Source organism: Pristiophorus japonicus, chromosome 6, assembly GCF_044704955.1.
Source record: "Pristiophorus japonicus isolate sPriJap1 chromosome 6, sPriJap1.hap1, whole genome shotgun sequence".
In the NCBI taxonomy this organism is placed as follows: domain Eukaryota; kingdom Metazoa; phylum Chordata; class Chondrichthyes; family Pristiophoridae; genus Pristiophorus; species Pristiophorus japonicus.
This window is the reverse complement of record NC_091982.1, coordinates 19,705,001-19,720,488: the sequence shown is the minus strand read 5'-3', so window position 1 is coordinate 19,720,488 and position 15,488 is coordinate 19,705,001. Positions and strand designations below refer to the sequence as shown.

The 15,488-nt window shown below is 44.2% G+C and overlaps 1 protein-coding gene across 1 annotated transcript in view; it reads right to left on the bottom strand.

The window, feature by feature from the left end:
* The window catches only part of las1l (LAS1 like ribosome biogenesis factor), a 107,248-nt gene that overhangs the window by 50,873 nt on the left and 40,887 nt on the right, over positions 1-15,488 (bottom strand). The window contains exon 7 of the mRNA XM_070882689.1: positions 14,771-14,880. Coding sequence (XP_070738790.1) covers positions 14,771-14,880 — 110 coding nt within the window. The remainder of the gene's footprint in view (positions 1-14,770; positions 14,881-15,488) is intronic.

Here is a 15,488-nt window from a genome sequence, read left to right as displayed (position 1 = left end):
AGGGGCGGGACAACACACCGGGAGGCCACTCGGCCTGGGCTAGGGGCGGGACAACACACCGGGAGGCCACTCGGCCTGGGCTAGGGGCAGGACAACACACCGGGGAGGCCACTCGGCCTGGGCTAGGGGCGGGCCAACGCACCGGGAGGCCACTCGGCCAGGGCCAACGCACCGGGAGGCCACTCGGCCTGGGCTAGGGGCGGGACAACGCACCGGGAGGCCACTCGGCCTGGGCCAACGCACCGGAAGGCCACTCGGCCTGGGCTAGGGGCGGGACAACGCACCGGGAGGCGACTCGGCCTGGGCTAGGGGCGGGACAACACACCGGGAGGCCACTCGGCCTGGGCTAGGGATGGGACAACACACCGGGAGGCCACTCGGCCTGGGCTAGGGGCGGGACATCACACCGGGAGGCCACTGGGCCTGGGCTAGGGGCGGGCCAACGCACCGGGAGGCCACTCGGCCTGGGCTAGGGGCGGGACAACACACCGGGAGGCCACTCGGCCTGGGCTAGGGGCTAGACAACGCACCGAGAGGCCACTCGGCCTGGGCTAGGGGCGGGACAACACACCGGGAGGCCACTCGGCCTGGGCTAGGGGCGGGAGAACGCACCGGGTGGCCACTCGGCCTGGGCTAGGGGCGGGAGCGATCGAACTGGCCGGCATTGTGTACAAAAGGAAGCACGGTTGAAATAGGGCAGGGACAGGGTGGGTGATCGCGGGTTCACGCCTTCCCTGTTCCTGGTATATGTAAAATTGCAGTCTCAGTCCAAGGTAATTAAATTCAAAGATGACACCAAACTAACGGGACTGTGGGCTTTGAGGAGGCAGCCAGGATCTTACAAAGAAAGCTTGATGGTTTTTTGTAGTTGGGCTCATTGTGGCAAATAAAGTTCAATGGGGACAAATGCACAGTGGAAGTAAAAATAGGAAGCACTTAAACCCACTCCATTGATGGGATAGAACTTATTCTTCCTAACTAGTTACTTATCTAGTTTCTTGCTGGATAAGTTAATCTTCTCGGTTTTAACCACTTTTGAGAAGGCTGAGCCCCACTACAGTCTGAAGCTACCTTTTTGCCCCAAAATGGAAACTCCTTTATGCCAGATATTCGATCTTCATTTTGTTTCCTTTTTTAATCTCAATTTTTAATTAAATTATAAAAAATTGGAATAATGTACAATGATGCCATTGTGCCACCCATTTTGACATTGTACAGTCCTTCATTCCCATAAACATGGTAAAGAATATTGCAAGATGTTTTAAGACACAAACTGTGGTATTTCTCTTTTGACATTGATGGATTGAGCCTTAAGTAACAACATTTGAACTTGAGATAATTTTTTTTCTCATTAATCCATTTAATCCAATTGGTAACATTTTATACCAGTTCAAATATATAGGAAGATTGGTTTCTTCAGGGAATAGTATATAGAGGATAATGCAATGGCGCCGGTGTAATCTGCCTTTTATTTCATGAGGGATTTGTCTTGTAAGTTAAATTGAACAGAGATTACACTGATGACCAGATGTTAGTTTTTTTTGTAAGTGAGAGGAAACTTCAAGAAAAGACTTTTATAAAGAGCTGTAAGGCAGGAGTTACCTTGGAGCTGCTCCCACTTCGCACCTGTAACTTCACCGAAAGTGCAGTGGAAACCCCGTTTACAAGAACATCAATTTGCAAATGGCGATTGCCAACTCGCAGCGTTACTGCGCATACGCGGCCATCACTATTCTCCCCTGCGCACGTGCAGACTTCCCAGCACATTTTTCAGTGGAGAACGCAAGCTTCACACCCCCCCCCCCTGCTGCGCGGCTGCAGTGAAGAGGCCAGACAGCGGCCAAAGTTGGAACATTTTTTTCTGGAGCATCGCGGGACGTACTTAAGCGGCGCAACTTGGGTAAGTACGCTAAAAACCAGGCCCGGCCAAAATTGAGCCCAATATTCCTAAATCTTTTAACAGAGTCTTTGATGAATCACTCTGTGACAATGATCTCCACAGAACCCCTCCTTGGCAGTCAAATGGTAGCACAGTGGTTATGTTATTGGACTAGTAATCCAGAGGCCTGGACTAATGATCCCACTATGGCAGCTGGTGAATTTATATTCAGTTAATTAAATAAATCTGGAATAAAAAGCTAGTATCAGTAATGGTGACTATAGGTTGAATTTTCCTTGGTGGTAGCCAAGGGCCTTTTCAAATTTCCCCGCATGGCCACGGGATTCACACCGCTCGGGAACCACGTCTGTCAACCTAAGGAGTGAGTTTTGTGGCCATTGCTCCAGCTGATTATTTGACAGCATGGAAAACAAACCAAAATAAAAACATGTTGATTACATCAGCTAACAGATTGATGGAGATTCTGTTCTACTTGAAAAGTTACTGGTAAATGTTAACTTTTCACTGGCCATTCTCAGCTGTTGCCTTCCAACTGAACAGTAATTGCAGTGAATTGATATGCACTATAAAAAATATATTTTCCATTAAAATAAATTTTTGTGCTGTTTCTTGTCAGGTTTTTCTCACAGTATACTGCAATTGCCCAGTTACACGTTAAATTAAGTCATCAACCGTTACAATTTCATTCGCATCACTCATTCCACTGGTTCAATTTGCTTTCAATCCCCGAATATGACAAATTTACTTTCTCAGACTGAGACTGGAAGGTGAATTTCTGCAGAGGTTCTCTCACTTGTCCTTTGTTAACTTCAACGGAAGAGCTGTAGAAATCCTAGAACACATTGTGAGTACCACTTACACTGTTTATCAGGGATTCGCAGCTGAACTTGCATAAAATTGTAAATTCACCCTTTACAATTACATTTAAAATCTGCTTAATTTTATGTATTACCTATACATGCATCTTTTATTTGTACCAGTTACTGATGGAAAAATCTATAGATGTGGCTAAAGCACAAAAAACTTCACAATTAATGTATTTTCTAAAATTATGTTCTTGATCGTATTTGTACATGAAGTCATATTACTTAATGATAATTTTATTTAAATATTTCTTTGCATATAACTTTTATTATATTATTGTACAGTAAAGATTCAACATCCACTATGTTAGATTAAGCTTAAAATTTAATGTGGCCAGGGTCCCTTTACGGATCCCGGCTGAAAACACGTCATGAATGACATCACCAGACCTGCGCCATCTAATTGGGCTGGGTAATGTGTTGGTTAACAGGCCGCATTAAGGCAAGTTCATTTTGTACAGCGGGATGGAGTCAGCAGCGGGGTCAAGAACACCGGTCGCACCGGACTCACCAAGGTGAAGAAAATTTTAGCCATGAAACTAACGGATTGTCGTTAAAAACCCACCTGGTTCACTCATGTCCTTTAGAGAATGAAATCTGCAATCCTGGTCAGGCCTATATGTGACTCCAGACCCACAGCAATGTGGTTGAATCTTAACTGCCCTCTAAAATGGCCCAGCAAGCCACTCAATTGTAATAAACTGTTACAGAAAATAATAAGAATAAAACCAGACGGACCAACCGGCACCGACTTTGGACATGACAATGGCACACCCAGCCCAGTCGACCCTGCAAAGTCCTCCTCACCAACATCTGGGACTTGTGCCAAAATTGAGAGAGCTGTCACAGGCTAGTCAAGCAACAGCCTGACAAGTCATACTCTCGGAATCATACCTTTCAGCCACTGTCCCAGACTCCTCCACTACCATCCCTGGGTATGTCTGCCCCATTGGCAGGACCCACCAGAGGTGGAGGTACAGTGGTTTACAGTTGAGAGGGAGTGGTCCTGGGAGTCCTCAACATTGACTATGGACCCCATGAGATCTCATGGCCTTAGGTCAAGCATGGGCAAGGAAACCCCCTGCTGATTACCACCTACTGCCCTTCCTCAGCTAATGAATTAGTACTCCTCCATGTTGAATACCACTTGGAAGAGGCACTGAGGGTAGCAAGGGCAGAATGTACTCTAAGTGGAGGACTTCAATGTCCATCACTAAGAGTGGCTCAGTAGCACCAATACTGGCCGAGCCCTGAAGGACGTAGCTGTCAGACTGGGTCTGTGGCAGGTGGTGAGACCCAATAGGAGGGAAGAACCTACTTCATCTCGTCCTCACCAATCTACCTGCCACAGATGCATCTGTCCATGACAGCATTGGAAGCAATGACCACCAGACAGTTCTTGTGGAGACGAAGACCTGTCTTCACACTGAGGACACCCTCCATCATATTGTGTGGCACTACTATCGAGCTAAATGGGATAGATTCAGAACAGATCTAGCAGCTCAAAACTGGGCATCCATCAGGCGCTGTGGGCCATCAGCAGCAGCAGAATTGTACTCCACCACAATCTGTAACCTCATGGCCAGGCATATTGCTCACTCTACCATTTACCATCAAGCAAGGGGACCAACCCTGGTTCAATGAGGAGTGCAGAAGAGCATGGCAGGAGCAGCACCAGACGTACATAAAAATAAGGTGCCAACCTGGGGAAGCTGTGTCAGAGAAATTTGGCATTAGGGGTGCCAGCGGGACAAGGATTAAAGTGCTGGTTCCTGCACCGACCCATAAGGAGGTAAAAGGCCTCTCTTTGGCCTTGTACCAAGGCTCCAGAAGTTATCAATTCAATAATATTCCGACAGGATACGATGTGACAACCTAAACAGACATTGATAAGACCTTGCGAAGAGACTCGAGGCGGACTCATGGTCACCAAGGAGAATCAACAAATTCTGACCTAATGAAGTCATTCTAGTCACGGCCTAAGGTGGTCACGAGGGTCTTGGCCTCTCAATCCAAAGTAGCACGAATAAGGTAGTCCAATTAGAGAAGTAGCACTGATTAGGTAGTCCAATTAGAGATCTAGGGAGGTCTTACCAGGGAACAGAGGGGTTTTTGAAATGTATAAAAGTTGTATGATTGTGCTGTTCGGGGAGCATCTCCACTCACAGGCGGCTGTGATAAGAGGTGTTCCCGGACGTTCGTAATAAAAGATCGTTATACTTTGCCATTCGTCTGTCTGCTAACTCCGGGGGCTGTTACGTGGGTTGGGGCGAGCGTCGACCCTCTGTATCAGGAGGCCCGCTCGTGGGAGGAGAAGCCTTCCCACTTTCCCCTTACAGCTGCAACACTGGACTACATGCATGCTGCCACATCCGAGGGGCTCTTCTATCTTCTAAAGGGAAGGGTCCATGCTGCTGACTCTGCAAAAGAAGACGACACCTACCTGGACCACCAGGGAGCGGGGGTGCAATGTACCGGGCTGAGCGATTGCGGCCACAACCCCGCGAGGAAACTGCATGAGGAGTGGCAACGAAAAGGTAATTTTTTTTCCGGATCTCAGCCACCTCCCCTTTAATTATCGCCCAGGTATGGACTCATCTGCCCGATACGCACCCTGAAGCTGTCGTTGTTACCGCCCCACGCTGATTCAGGGGGCGAAAGCCAATTTTGGGGCCGGGGCGCTATCGATGGGCACAGCGATGACGCCACAATCTCAGGGCGCAGGAGATCGAGGCACAGCGCTGTAGCACCGCCGCTAAACCCCGCTGAATATGGAGAGAGTCATTGACAGCGTCGTGCCAGGGCGGTAAGGCATCTGCGGTTAGTGCCCCCCAAAGGCGCCAACAGGAGGCACAAATTCAGTGAATTTCTAGCCCATAGAAGACAAAAGCAAGGAAGTTATGATGAATCTTTATAAAACACTGATTCGGCCACAACTGGAGTATTGTGACTAATTCTGGGCACTGCACTTTAGGAAGGATGTGAAGGCTTCAGAGAGGGTGCAGAAAAGATTTACAAGACTGGTACGAGGGAGGAGGGACTTCAGTTATGGAGATAGACTGGAACTGCTGGGATTGTTCTCCTTAGACGTTTGAGAGGAGATTTGATGGAGGTGGTTAAAATCATGAGGGGTCTAGACAGAGACAGAAAAACTGTTGCCATTGGCAGAAAGGTCGAGAACCAGAGTACACAGATTTAAGGCAGAAGATCCAAATGAGGAAAAGCTTTTTTCACAGCGAGTGAACATAAGAACATAAGAATTAGGAACAGGAGTAGGCCATCTAGCCCCTCGACCCTGCTCCGCCATTCAACAAGATCATGGCTGATATGGCCGTGGACTCAGCTCCACTTACCCGCCCGCTCCCTGTAACCCTTAATTCCCTTATTGGTTAAAAATCTATCTATCTTTGATTTGAATAATTTCAATGAGCTAGCCTCAACTGCTTCCTTGGGCAGAGAATTCCACAGATTCACAACCCTCTGGGAGAAGAAATTCCTTCTCAACTCGGTTTTAAATTGGCTCCCCCGTATTTTGAGGTTGTGCCCCCTAGTTCTAGTCTCCCCGACCAGTGGAAACAACCTCTCTGCCTCTATCTTGTCTATCCCTTTCATTATTTTAAATGTTTCTATAAGATCACCTCTCATCCTTCTGAACTCCAACGAGTAAAGACCCAGTCATCATAAGGTAACCCGCTCATCTCCGGAATCAGCCGAGTGAATCATCTCTGTACCCCCTCCAAAGCTAGTATATCCTTCCTTAAGTAAGGTGACCAAAACTGCACGCAGTACTCCAGGTGCGGCCTCACCAATACCCTGTACAGTTGCAGAAGGACCTCCCTGCTTTTGTACTTCATCCCTCTCGCAATGAAGGCCAACATTCCATTCGCCTTCCTGATTACCTGCTGCACCTGCAAACTAACTTTTTGGGATTCATGCACAAGGACCCCCAGGTCTCTCTGCACCGCAGCATGTTGTAATTTCTCCCCATTCAAATAATATTCTCTTTTACTGTTTTTTTTCCCCAAGGTGGATGACCTCACATTTTCCGACATTGTATTCCATCTGCCAAACCTTAGCCCATTCGCTTAACCTATCTAAATCTCTTTGCAGCCTCTCTGTGTCCTCTACACAACTCGCTTTCCCACTAATCTTTGTGTCATCTGCAAAGTTACATTACACTCTGTCCCCTCTTCCAGGTCATCTATGTAGATTGTAAACAGTTGTGGTCCCAGCACCGATCCCTGTGGCACACCACTAACCACCGATTTCCAACCCGAAAAGGACCCATTTATCCCGACTCTCTGCTTTCTGTTAGCCAGCCAATTCTCGATCCATGCCAATACATTTCCTCTGGTTATGGTCTTGAATGCACTGCCTGAAAGGTTGGTGTAGGCAGGTTCAATCGTGACTTTCAAAAGAGAATTAGATAAGTACCTGGAGGAAAAAGCTTGCAGGACTACGGGGAAAGGTCAGGGGAGTGGGACTAGCTGGAGTGCCCTTGCAAAGAGCCGGTACAGGCTCGACGTGCCGAATGGCTTCCTACTGTGCTGATTCATCCTAAATATTAAATCTATCTTTCCATTAGAACGTCTAACTTTGTTCAATGAGTTATGTTCTTGAAAGAAAAAAAATGTTTGAGCATACGTGTTCAGAAAACAATTAAAAGACGGTAATATATGAAAATTTGCAAGAGCAAACAGTTTCAAGATCTTCAAAATATGTTGGATCACTTTGCAATGCATTATATAGCCAAATACAGCAGTGGTTTGCTAGTGCTGTTGGGGAGGGTTTAAACTAGCTTGGCAGGGGGATGGGAACCTGAAAACAGATTCAGTAGGGAGGGGAGTAAAGCTGAAATTAGCAAGCAAAAATAAATTAAATGAGTTTGAAGGAGAGAGGAAACAAGCAGGAAAAAAAGGTAAAAAAACAAATTGAAATGCACATAGCATTTGCAACAAAATAGGTGAGTTGACGGCACAAATTGAGACAAATGGGTATGATCTGATAGCCATTACAGAGACGTGGTTGCAAGGTGACCAGGACTGGGAATTAAATATTATGGGGTACTTGACAATCCAGAAGGACAGACAGAAAGGAAAAGGAGGTGGGGTAGCTCTATTGATAAAGGATGAAATCACTGCAATAATAAGAAACGATATTGGCTCAAATGATAAGGGTGTTGAAACAGTTTGGGTGAAGATAAGGAACAATAAGGGGAAAATGTCACTGGTGGGAGTAGTCTATAGGCCTCCTAACAGTAGCAACTATGTTGGTCAGAGCATAAACCAGGAAATAGTGGGGGCTTGTAAAAAGGGAACAACAATAATCACGGGTGATTTTAACCTCCATATTGATTGGACAAATCAAATTGGTCAGGGTAGCCTTGAGGAGGAGTTCATAGAGTGCGTAAGGGACGGGTTCCTTGAGCAGTATGTAACGGAACCAATCAGGGGCAGGCTATCTTAAATCTGGTCCTGTGTAATGAGACAGGATTAATAAACAATCTCCTAGTAAAGGATCCCCTCGGAATGAGTGATCATAGCAAGATTGAATATCAAATTCAGATGGAGGGTGAGAAAGTTGGATCTCTAACCAGCGTACTAAGCTTAAATAAAGGAGACTATGAAGGTATGAGGGCAGAGTTGGGTAAAGTGAACTGGAAAAATAGATTAAAGTGTAGGACGGTTGATGAACAGAGGTATACATTTAAGGAGATATTTTGCAACTCTCAAGAAAATATATTCCAGTGAGGAGGAAAGGTTGTAAGATAAAAGATAGCCATCCGTGGCTAACTGAAGAAATAAAGGACGGTATTAAATTAAAAACAAGGGCATACAAAGTGGCCAAAACTACTGGGAGGACAGAAGACTGGGAAGCTTTTAAAAGCCAGCAAAGAACGACTAAAAAAATGATTAAGAAAGGAAAGATAGATGATGAAAGTAAACTAGCACAAAATATAAAAACAGACAGCAAGCGTTTCTATACGTATTTAAAAAGGGTGGCTAAAATAAATGTTGGTCCCTTAGAAGACGAGACTGGGGAATTAGTAACGGGGAACATGGAGATGGCAGAAACTCTGAACAAATATTTTGTATCAGCCTTTACGGTAGAGGACACTAACAATATTCCAACAGTGGATAGTCAAGAGGCTATAGGGGGGGGGGGGGGAGGAACTTAACACAATCACAATCACTAAGGAGGTGGTACTCAGTAAGATAATGGGACTAAAGGTAGATAAATTCCCTGGACCTAATGGCTTGCATCCTAGGGTCAAGAGAAGTTGGGATTGTGGATGCATTGGTTGTAATTTACCAAAATTTCCTGGATTCTGGAGAGGTCCCAGCAGATTGGAAAACTGCAAATGTAACGCCCCTATTTAAAAAAGGAGGCAGACAAAAAGCAGGAAACAATAGACCAGTTAACCTAACATCTGTGGTTGAGAAAAATATTGCAGTCCATTATTAAAGAAGCAGTTGCAGGGCAGTTGAAAAAGCAAAATTCAGCCACGCAGAGTCAGCATGGATTTATGAAGGGGAAGACATGTTTGACAAATTTGCTGAAGTTCTTTGAGGCTGTAACGAACAGGGTGGATAAAGGGGAACCAATGGATGTGGTGTATTTGACAAGGTGCCACATAAAAGGTTACTGCACAAGATAAAAGTTCATAGGGTTGGAGATAATATATTAGCATGGATAGAGGATTGGCTAACTAGCAGAAAACAGAGTCGGGATAAATAGTTCATTCTCTGGTTGGCAACCAGTAACTAGTGGGGTGCCGCAGGGATCAGTGCTGGAACCCCAACTATTTACAATCTATATTAACGACTTGGAAGAAGGGACTGAGTGTGACGTAGCCAAGTTTGCTGATGATACAAAGATGGGAGGAAAAGCAATGTGTGAGGAGGACACAAAAAATCTGCAAAAGAACATAGACAGCCTAAGTGAGTGGGCAAAAATTTGGCGGATGGAGTATAATGTTGGAAAGTGTGAGGTCATGCACTTTGGCAGAAAAAAAATCAAAGAGCAAGTTATTATTTAAATGGAGCAAGATTGCAAAATGCCGCAGTACAGCGGGACCTGGGGGTACTTGTGCATGAAACACAAAAGGATAGTATGCAGGTACAGCAAGTGATCAGGAAGGCCAATGGTAGCTTGGCCTTTATTGCAAAGGGGATGGAGTATAAAAGCAGGGAAGTCTTGCTACAGTTATATAAGGTATTGGTGAGACCACACCTGGACTACTGCGTGCAGTTTTGGTTTCCATATTTACAAAAGAATATACTTGCTTTGGAGGCAGTTCAGAGAAGGTTCACTAGGTTGATTCTGGAGATGAGAGGGTTGATTTATGAGGAAAGGTTGAGTAGGTTGGGCCTCTACTCATTGGAGTTCAGAAGAATGAGAGGTGATCTTATTGAAACGCATAAGATTATGAGGAGGCTTGACAAGGTGGACAGAGAGAATGTTTCCACTGATGGGGGAGACTAGAACTAGAGGGCATGATCTTAGAATAAGGGGCCGCCCATTTAAAACAGAGATGAGGAGGAATTTCTTCTCTCAGAGGGTTGTAAATCTGTGGAATTTGCTGCCTCGGAGAGGTGTGGAAGCTGGGACATTGAATAAATTTAAGACAGAAATAGACAGTTTCTTGAGCGATAAGGGGATAAGGGGTTATGGGGAGCGGGCGGGGAAGTGGAGCTGAGTCCATGATCAGATCAACCATGATCTTATTGAATGGCGGTGCAGACTCAAGGGGCCTTATGGCCTACTCCTGTTCCTATTTCTTATGTTCTTATAATTTTCCACACAAAACCTTTCAATGAGATCAATCTGTTTTGGGCAATGTTGATTGGAATGTTGGTCAGCGCACCAGAAGGACTTTGCAATTCTTCAAATAATGCCATGTGATCTTTTAACATACACCTGAATCACTGGAACAAACAGGGCCAGGGTTAGCATAGCATCTCCTCTTATAAATTTTATAATAGCTGTAGATAATTGTGAAATTAATACAGAATAAAGAACTTCCGTTTTTGTAATGAGATGTTCTTACTCAGGAATTTATTTCAAGCAAATGATTGCAATTTTCCAACTTAACAGTCTAAATGACAATTATTTCCCTTACTGAATCGACCACCTGACCATCTATTTTGGTAAATTTATTTATTTCTAAAAAAAAAGTTAACATTCTCTGTTATTTTTGTGTAGGATGTAGTGCATGTGGGTAGCCACCAAACTGGGATTCCCCCAAAATAAGATCAAGAGCTGCTGTACTATAATCTTGTGTGCAAGAGGGATCATTGAGTTACAGGAAATCCATGTCTGTAGAGGCAGGATACAACTTTAACACAGAAAAACCTTCAACTTTTTAAAACCTCTATTAAAAAAGAGTGAGGAGCAAGCATATTGACTCCCTAACCTCCTTCACTGATGAAATTCAATGTCAGGGTGTCAGAAGGTTCAGTGGTTTCAACTAAAAGCCAGAAAAGGAAGTTCTTTACCACCATGATACACATATCAAAACCGGAGGTTAGCTAAACAGTCGTTTTTTTCCATTCTATCATAACCTTTTCTGAAATACAAACTGAAATGTAATGAAGGGGAATGCCAAGAGCAAGCACATGTGTAAATTAAAATTAATGTAGTGTCAACAATTTTAGTAAAGGGCCATGATGGCACCTGAAATTTTTCTAATGTATGCACTTCAACAGTAGAAAGAATGGCCAGCAGTATAATAGATTATCTTCCTTCCACCTTGGGTTGTGTCTGGAGACAGCATTTAATCTGTATGGCATTTGGGTGAAGTATTGGTGGTGGTAGAAATCAGAGATGAATTTAAAGTATCACACGGGAAACATCATACATTGCAGGAGAAATGGTTTAAAAAGTGGCCTTTCAAACCACAAAGTTAAATTATGGGAAAATCAAAAATATTCATACGGGTATTCAAGAAAAGCTGACCAAACACTCTTCTGAGACAACCAAGTACTCTTGTATCTGGCAGTAAATGAATACAAACTGGCCAAGGCAGCTGAAAGAAGAGGTTCTACTGGATAAGAAATAGGCAAGAGAATAATGAAGTATCAAGTCTAAACAGAGAAAAACTGTGAAACATCCATCAAGCAGTCTGCACTTCGTCAACTAATTGAAGATGGGAGGAAAAGCGATGTGTGAGGAGAACACAAAAAATCTGCAAAAGGACATAGGCAGGCTAAGTGAGTGGGCAAAAATTTGGCAGATGGAGTATAATGTTGGAAAGTTGGCAGAAAAAAAATCAAAAAGCAAGTTATTATTTAAATGGAGAAAGATTGCAAAGTGCTGCAGTACAGCGGGACCTAGGGGTACTTGTGCATAAAACACAAAAGGATAGCATGCAGGTACAGCAAATGATCAGGAAGGCCAATGGAATCTTGGCCTTTATTGCAAAGGGGATGGAGTATAAAAGCAGAGAAGTCTTGCTACAGTTTACAGGGTATTGGTGAGGCCACACCTGGAATACTGCGTGCATTTTTGGTTTCCATATTTACGAAAGGATATACTTGCTTTGGAGGCAGTTCTGAGAAGGTTCACTAGGTTGATTCCGAAGATGAGGGGGTTGACTTATGAGGAAAGGTTGAGTAGGTTGGGCCTCTACTCATTGGAATTCAGAAGAATGAGAGGTGATCTTATTGATACGTATAAGATTATGAGGGGGCTTGACAAGATGGATGCAGTGAGGATGTTTCCACTGATAGGGGAGACTAGAACTAGGGGGCATAATCTTAGAATAAGGGGCCGCCCATTTAAAACTGAGATGAGGGGAAATTTCTTCTCTGAGGGTTGTACATGTGTGAAATTCGCTGCCTCAGAGAGCTGTGGAAGCTGGGACATTGAATAAATTTAAGACAGAAATAGACAGTTTCTTAAACGATAATGGAATTAGGGGTTATGGGGAGTGGGCAGGGAAGTGGACCCGAGTCCATGATCAGATCAGCCATGATTGTATTAAATGGCGGAGCAGGCTCAAAACGCCGTATGGTCTACTCCTGCTCTTATTTCTTATGTTCTTATGTAAGTGATTGGTTTATGTAACTGGTAATCTACTTTGAACTGCAAAATGTCACATAATTCAGAGGCAAGCCAAAATGCTATGCATCCAGCATAATCAGTGGAGGAAGAAGGACACCTTCTTTCCACCCAGCGGCAGAAGATATCCAGGGAAACTGAGTGGGCAGAGGTGGCAGAGCAGGTCAGTGCCTGAAATATTGCTCCCAAGATATGGCTGCAATGCCGGAAAAAGTTTGACGACCGTGGCAAGGACAACGACGATGACAACTTATATTTATATAGCGCCTTTAACGTAATAAAACTTCACAAGGACAGCTACAGTAAGCCTCCTAGCTCGTATCTCTCATAACACTCTGCTTAGCCTTGTATTTACTGTTGCCCCATCACTCAAAATCCAGCACCCTGCTCCAATCACTACAGCACACAAATCCATTTCCTTCTGCTCCTATTATTATCCTCACTAGTGCTGCCTTCGCTTCCTCAAACCTCTGTAATCTTGCACACTATGCTGATATGCACATCCTCAAAACTTCACACTACACTGACACACACCTTTCTTTCTTGCAGGGCAAGCTCGCACGCAATAACAGGGAGCAGACAGCCATAGGAGATGGGGCACGTTTCATCCATGTTCTGTCACCATTTGAAGAACAGGTTATGGACATTGTGGGTAGAGGTGTGTCAGGGGCCTGGCGAGGCTGGAGGACAAGTCATTTTTCCCTCCTTCCCCATCCCACTTCAATCTCACCTGTACACAGTATGCATGAGAAATTCCTGGTGCTTTCAGAAACCACTCATCTGTCGCTGCTACCCATGCCACTAAATGCTAACTCTTGTCCCTTTCTTGCACTTCAGGTCCAGAAGGCCCAACACAGCCTTCAGAGCAGGAGAGGAAGCCGCCAATACTGCAGAACAAGACCTTACATTTGCAGACACCAGCTCAGAGATTGTTCTCGCCATGATTTACTTGGCGGGTTAAGGAAGTGAAGTTTCAGGTGCGTACAGACACCTATTTAACAAAAAGGTCCTGATTCAGGTGCAGGAGACTTATTACCATATTTAAATAATGCCTAAGTTTGTTGGAAGGGCGCACTTCCGGTGACGATCCGGCCTGGAGCGTTGTGCTGCGGAATTTGACTTATTGCCGACCATTTTGCACCTGGAGAATGTACAGAACACAACAATTTCTACTCCAGAGGAGAGACACAGAGACAACAATGAAAGAAAGTAAGAGAAGCAAGAAGAAAAAAGGAGAATGGAAGACAAAACAGGAGAAGAATCCAAAACAATTAGAGTGGGAAAGAAAATGAGAGGCAGTTACAGAATGACGAAAGATATTCTCTTCACGAGTAATATCACAGGAGATAAACCAGTTTAAAGACAACAACAATTTGTATTTAAATAGCACCTTTAACTTTGCAAAACGTCCCAAGGTGTTTCACAGGAGTGTTATAAGACAAAACTATAAATTTGACAATAAGGAAAGCAAACATGATCTTCTGGAGAGGAGATATTTCCTCTTTGTGAGAATCCCTGAGGCTTACAGGCACCTATAATGTGGATCTTTAGCCTTGGGTGTAATTCTTAAGTTAATTTCAATAGCAGCCAGAAGTAGACCCGATAAATAAAGCATCCAAGCAGGCAGGCCATGACAGATCCTCAAGAATATTTATGAACGAACAAAAATTAGAAATATCTTCTCTTAGATAAGGCAATAGACATGTACATTTTAAAATCTTCTAGTGCGCTGGTGGGAGGTATAGGGTGTGTGAGGGACAGGGGAAGAAAAGGCATTCTACAATGGAAAAATGTTTGTTCTCTTTCTCTCCGCCTGCCCCCCCAACCCCCCCCCCCCCCCCCCACCCGCCCCCCAAGCCACATTCAGCTTTAAAACTATAGCAGACTACAGTGGCAGATTTTGTTTTTTGTTAACCTCACCACAAAACCTCACTTTCTAAGGTACCTGTTTTCCCAAGCATGTTTCTTAACTTGTGACAAAATCCATTCAACTTCAGGAGGTGGGGTATTCCAGATTCTCTTTGCTTTGGAAACTAACTTCTGTTCCGTCAAAACCTAGGGAATATAAAAACACAATTTCAGGGGCATTGCCAATTTGTAGCGAGAGATTCTGGGTTAAACTTCTCAAACTGGTTTTTAATTGCGTTTTGGGGGAGACAAAATGGAATTGTTCCCATTCCTTCTGTCAAATACAAAAAAAAGTCTCACTCACAACCGAGCAATGAGTGTCCATCAGATGATGCATTAAATTGGCGTGTTACCTATCTGCCCAGGTGGACATTAACAGTTGTAATGGGAAGACAGTAGTGTGGATATTCTGAAAGGATGAGAACAGGCAGAAGGCTCTTACGAGCAATAAGCCTTATCTGCAAACTGACATGGTATTATGTAAAATTTTAGACAAAAGCAGCTGTAAAGACAACTCTAATTTGAAACCTGGTTATCATTGATTTCCGGTTCAATTTTAAAAGCAGCAATTTTTAAACCCTCAAGAAAAAGATTAACTTTTTTGTTTTGATTCTTAATACAATGCAACAAGAATGGAGACAGGGATGTGTAGCACTAGCCTTGCATCTCACACTCAGTGACATTTCCAGCAAGGTTTACTGTGATGCCCTTCTTAGTCAAAAAGCCCATCAACATTCACTGCCCAGGCTTGGATG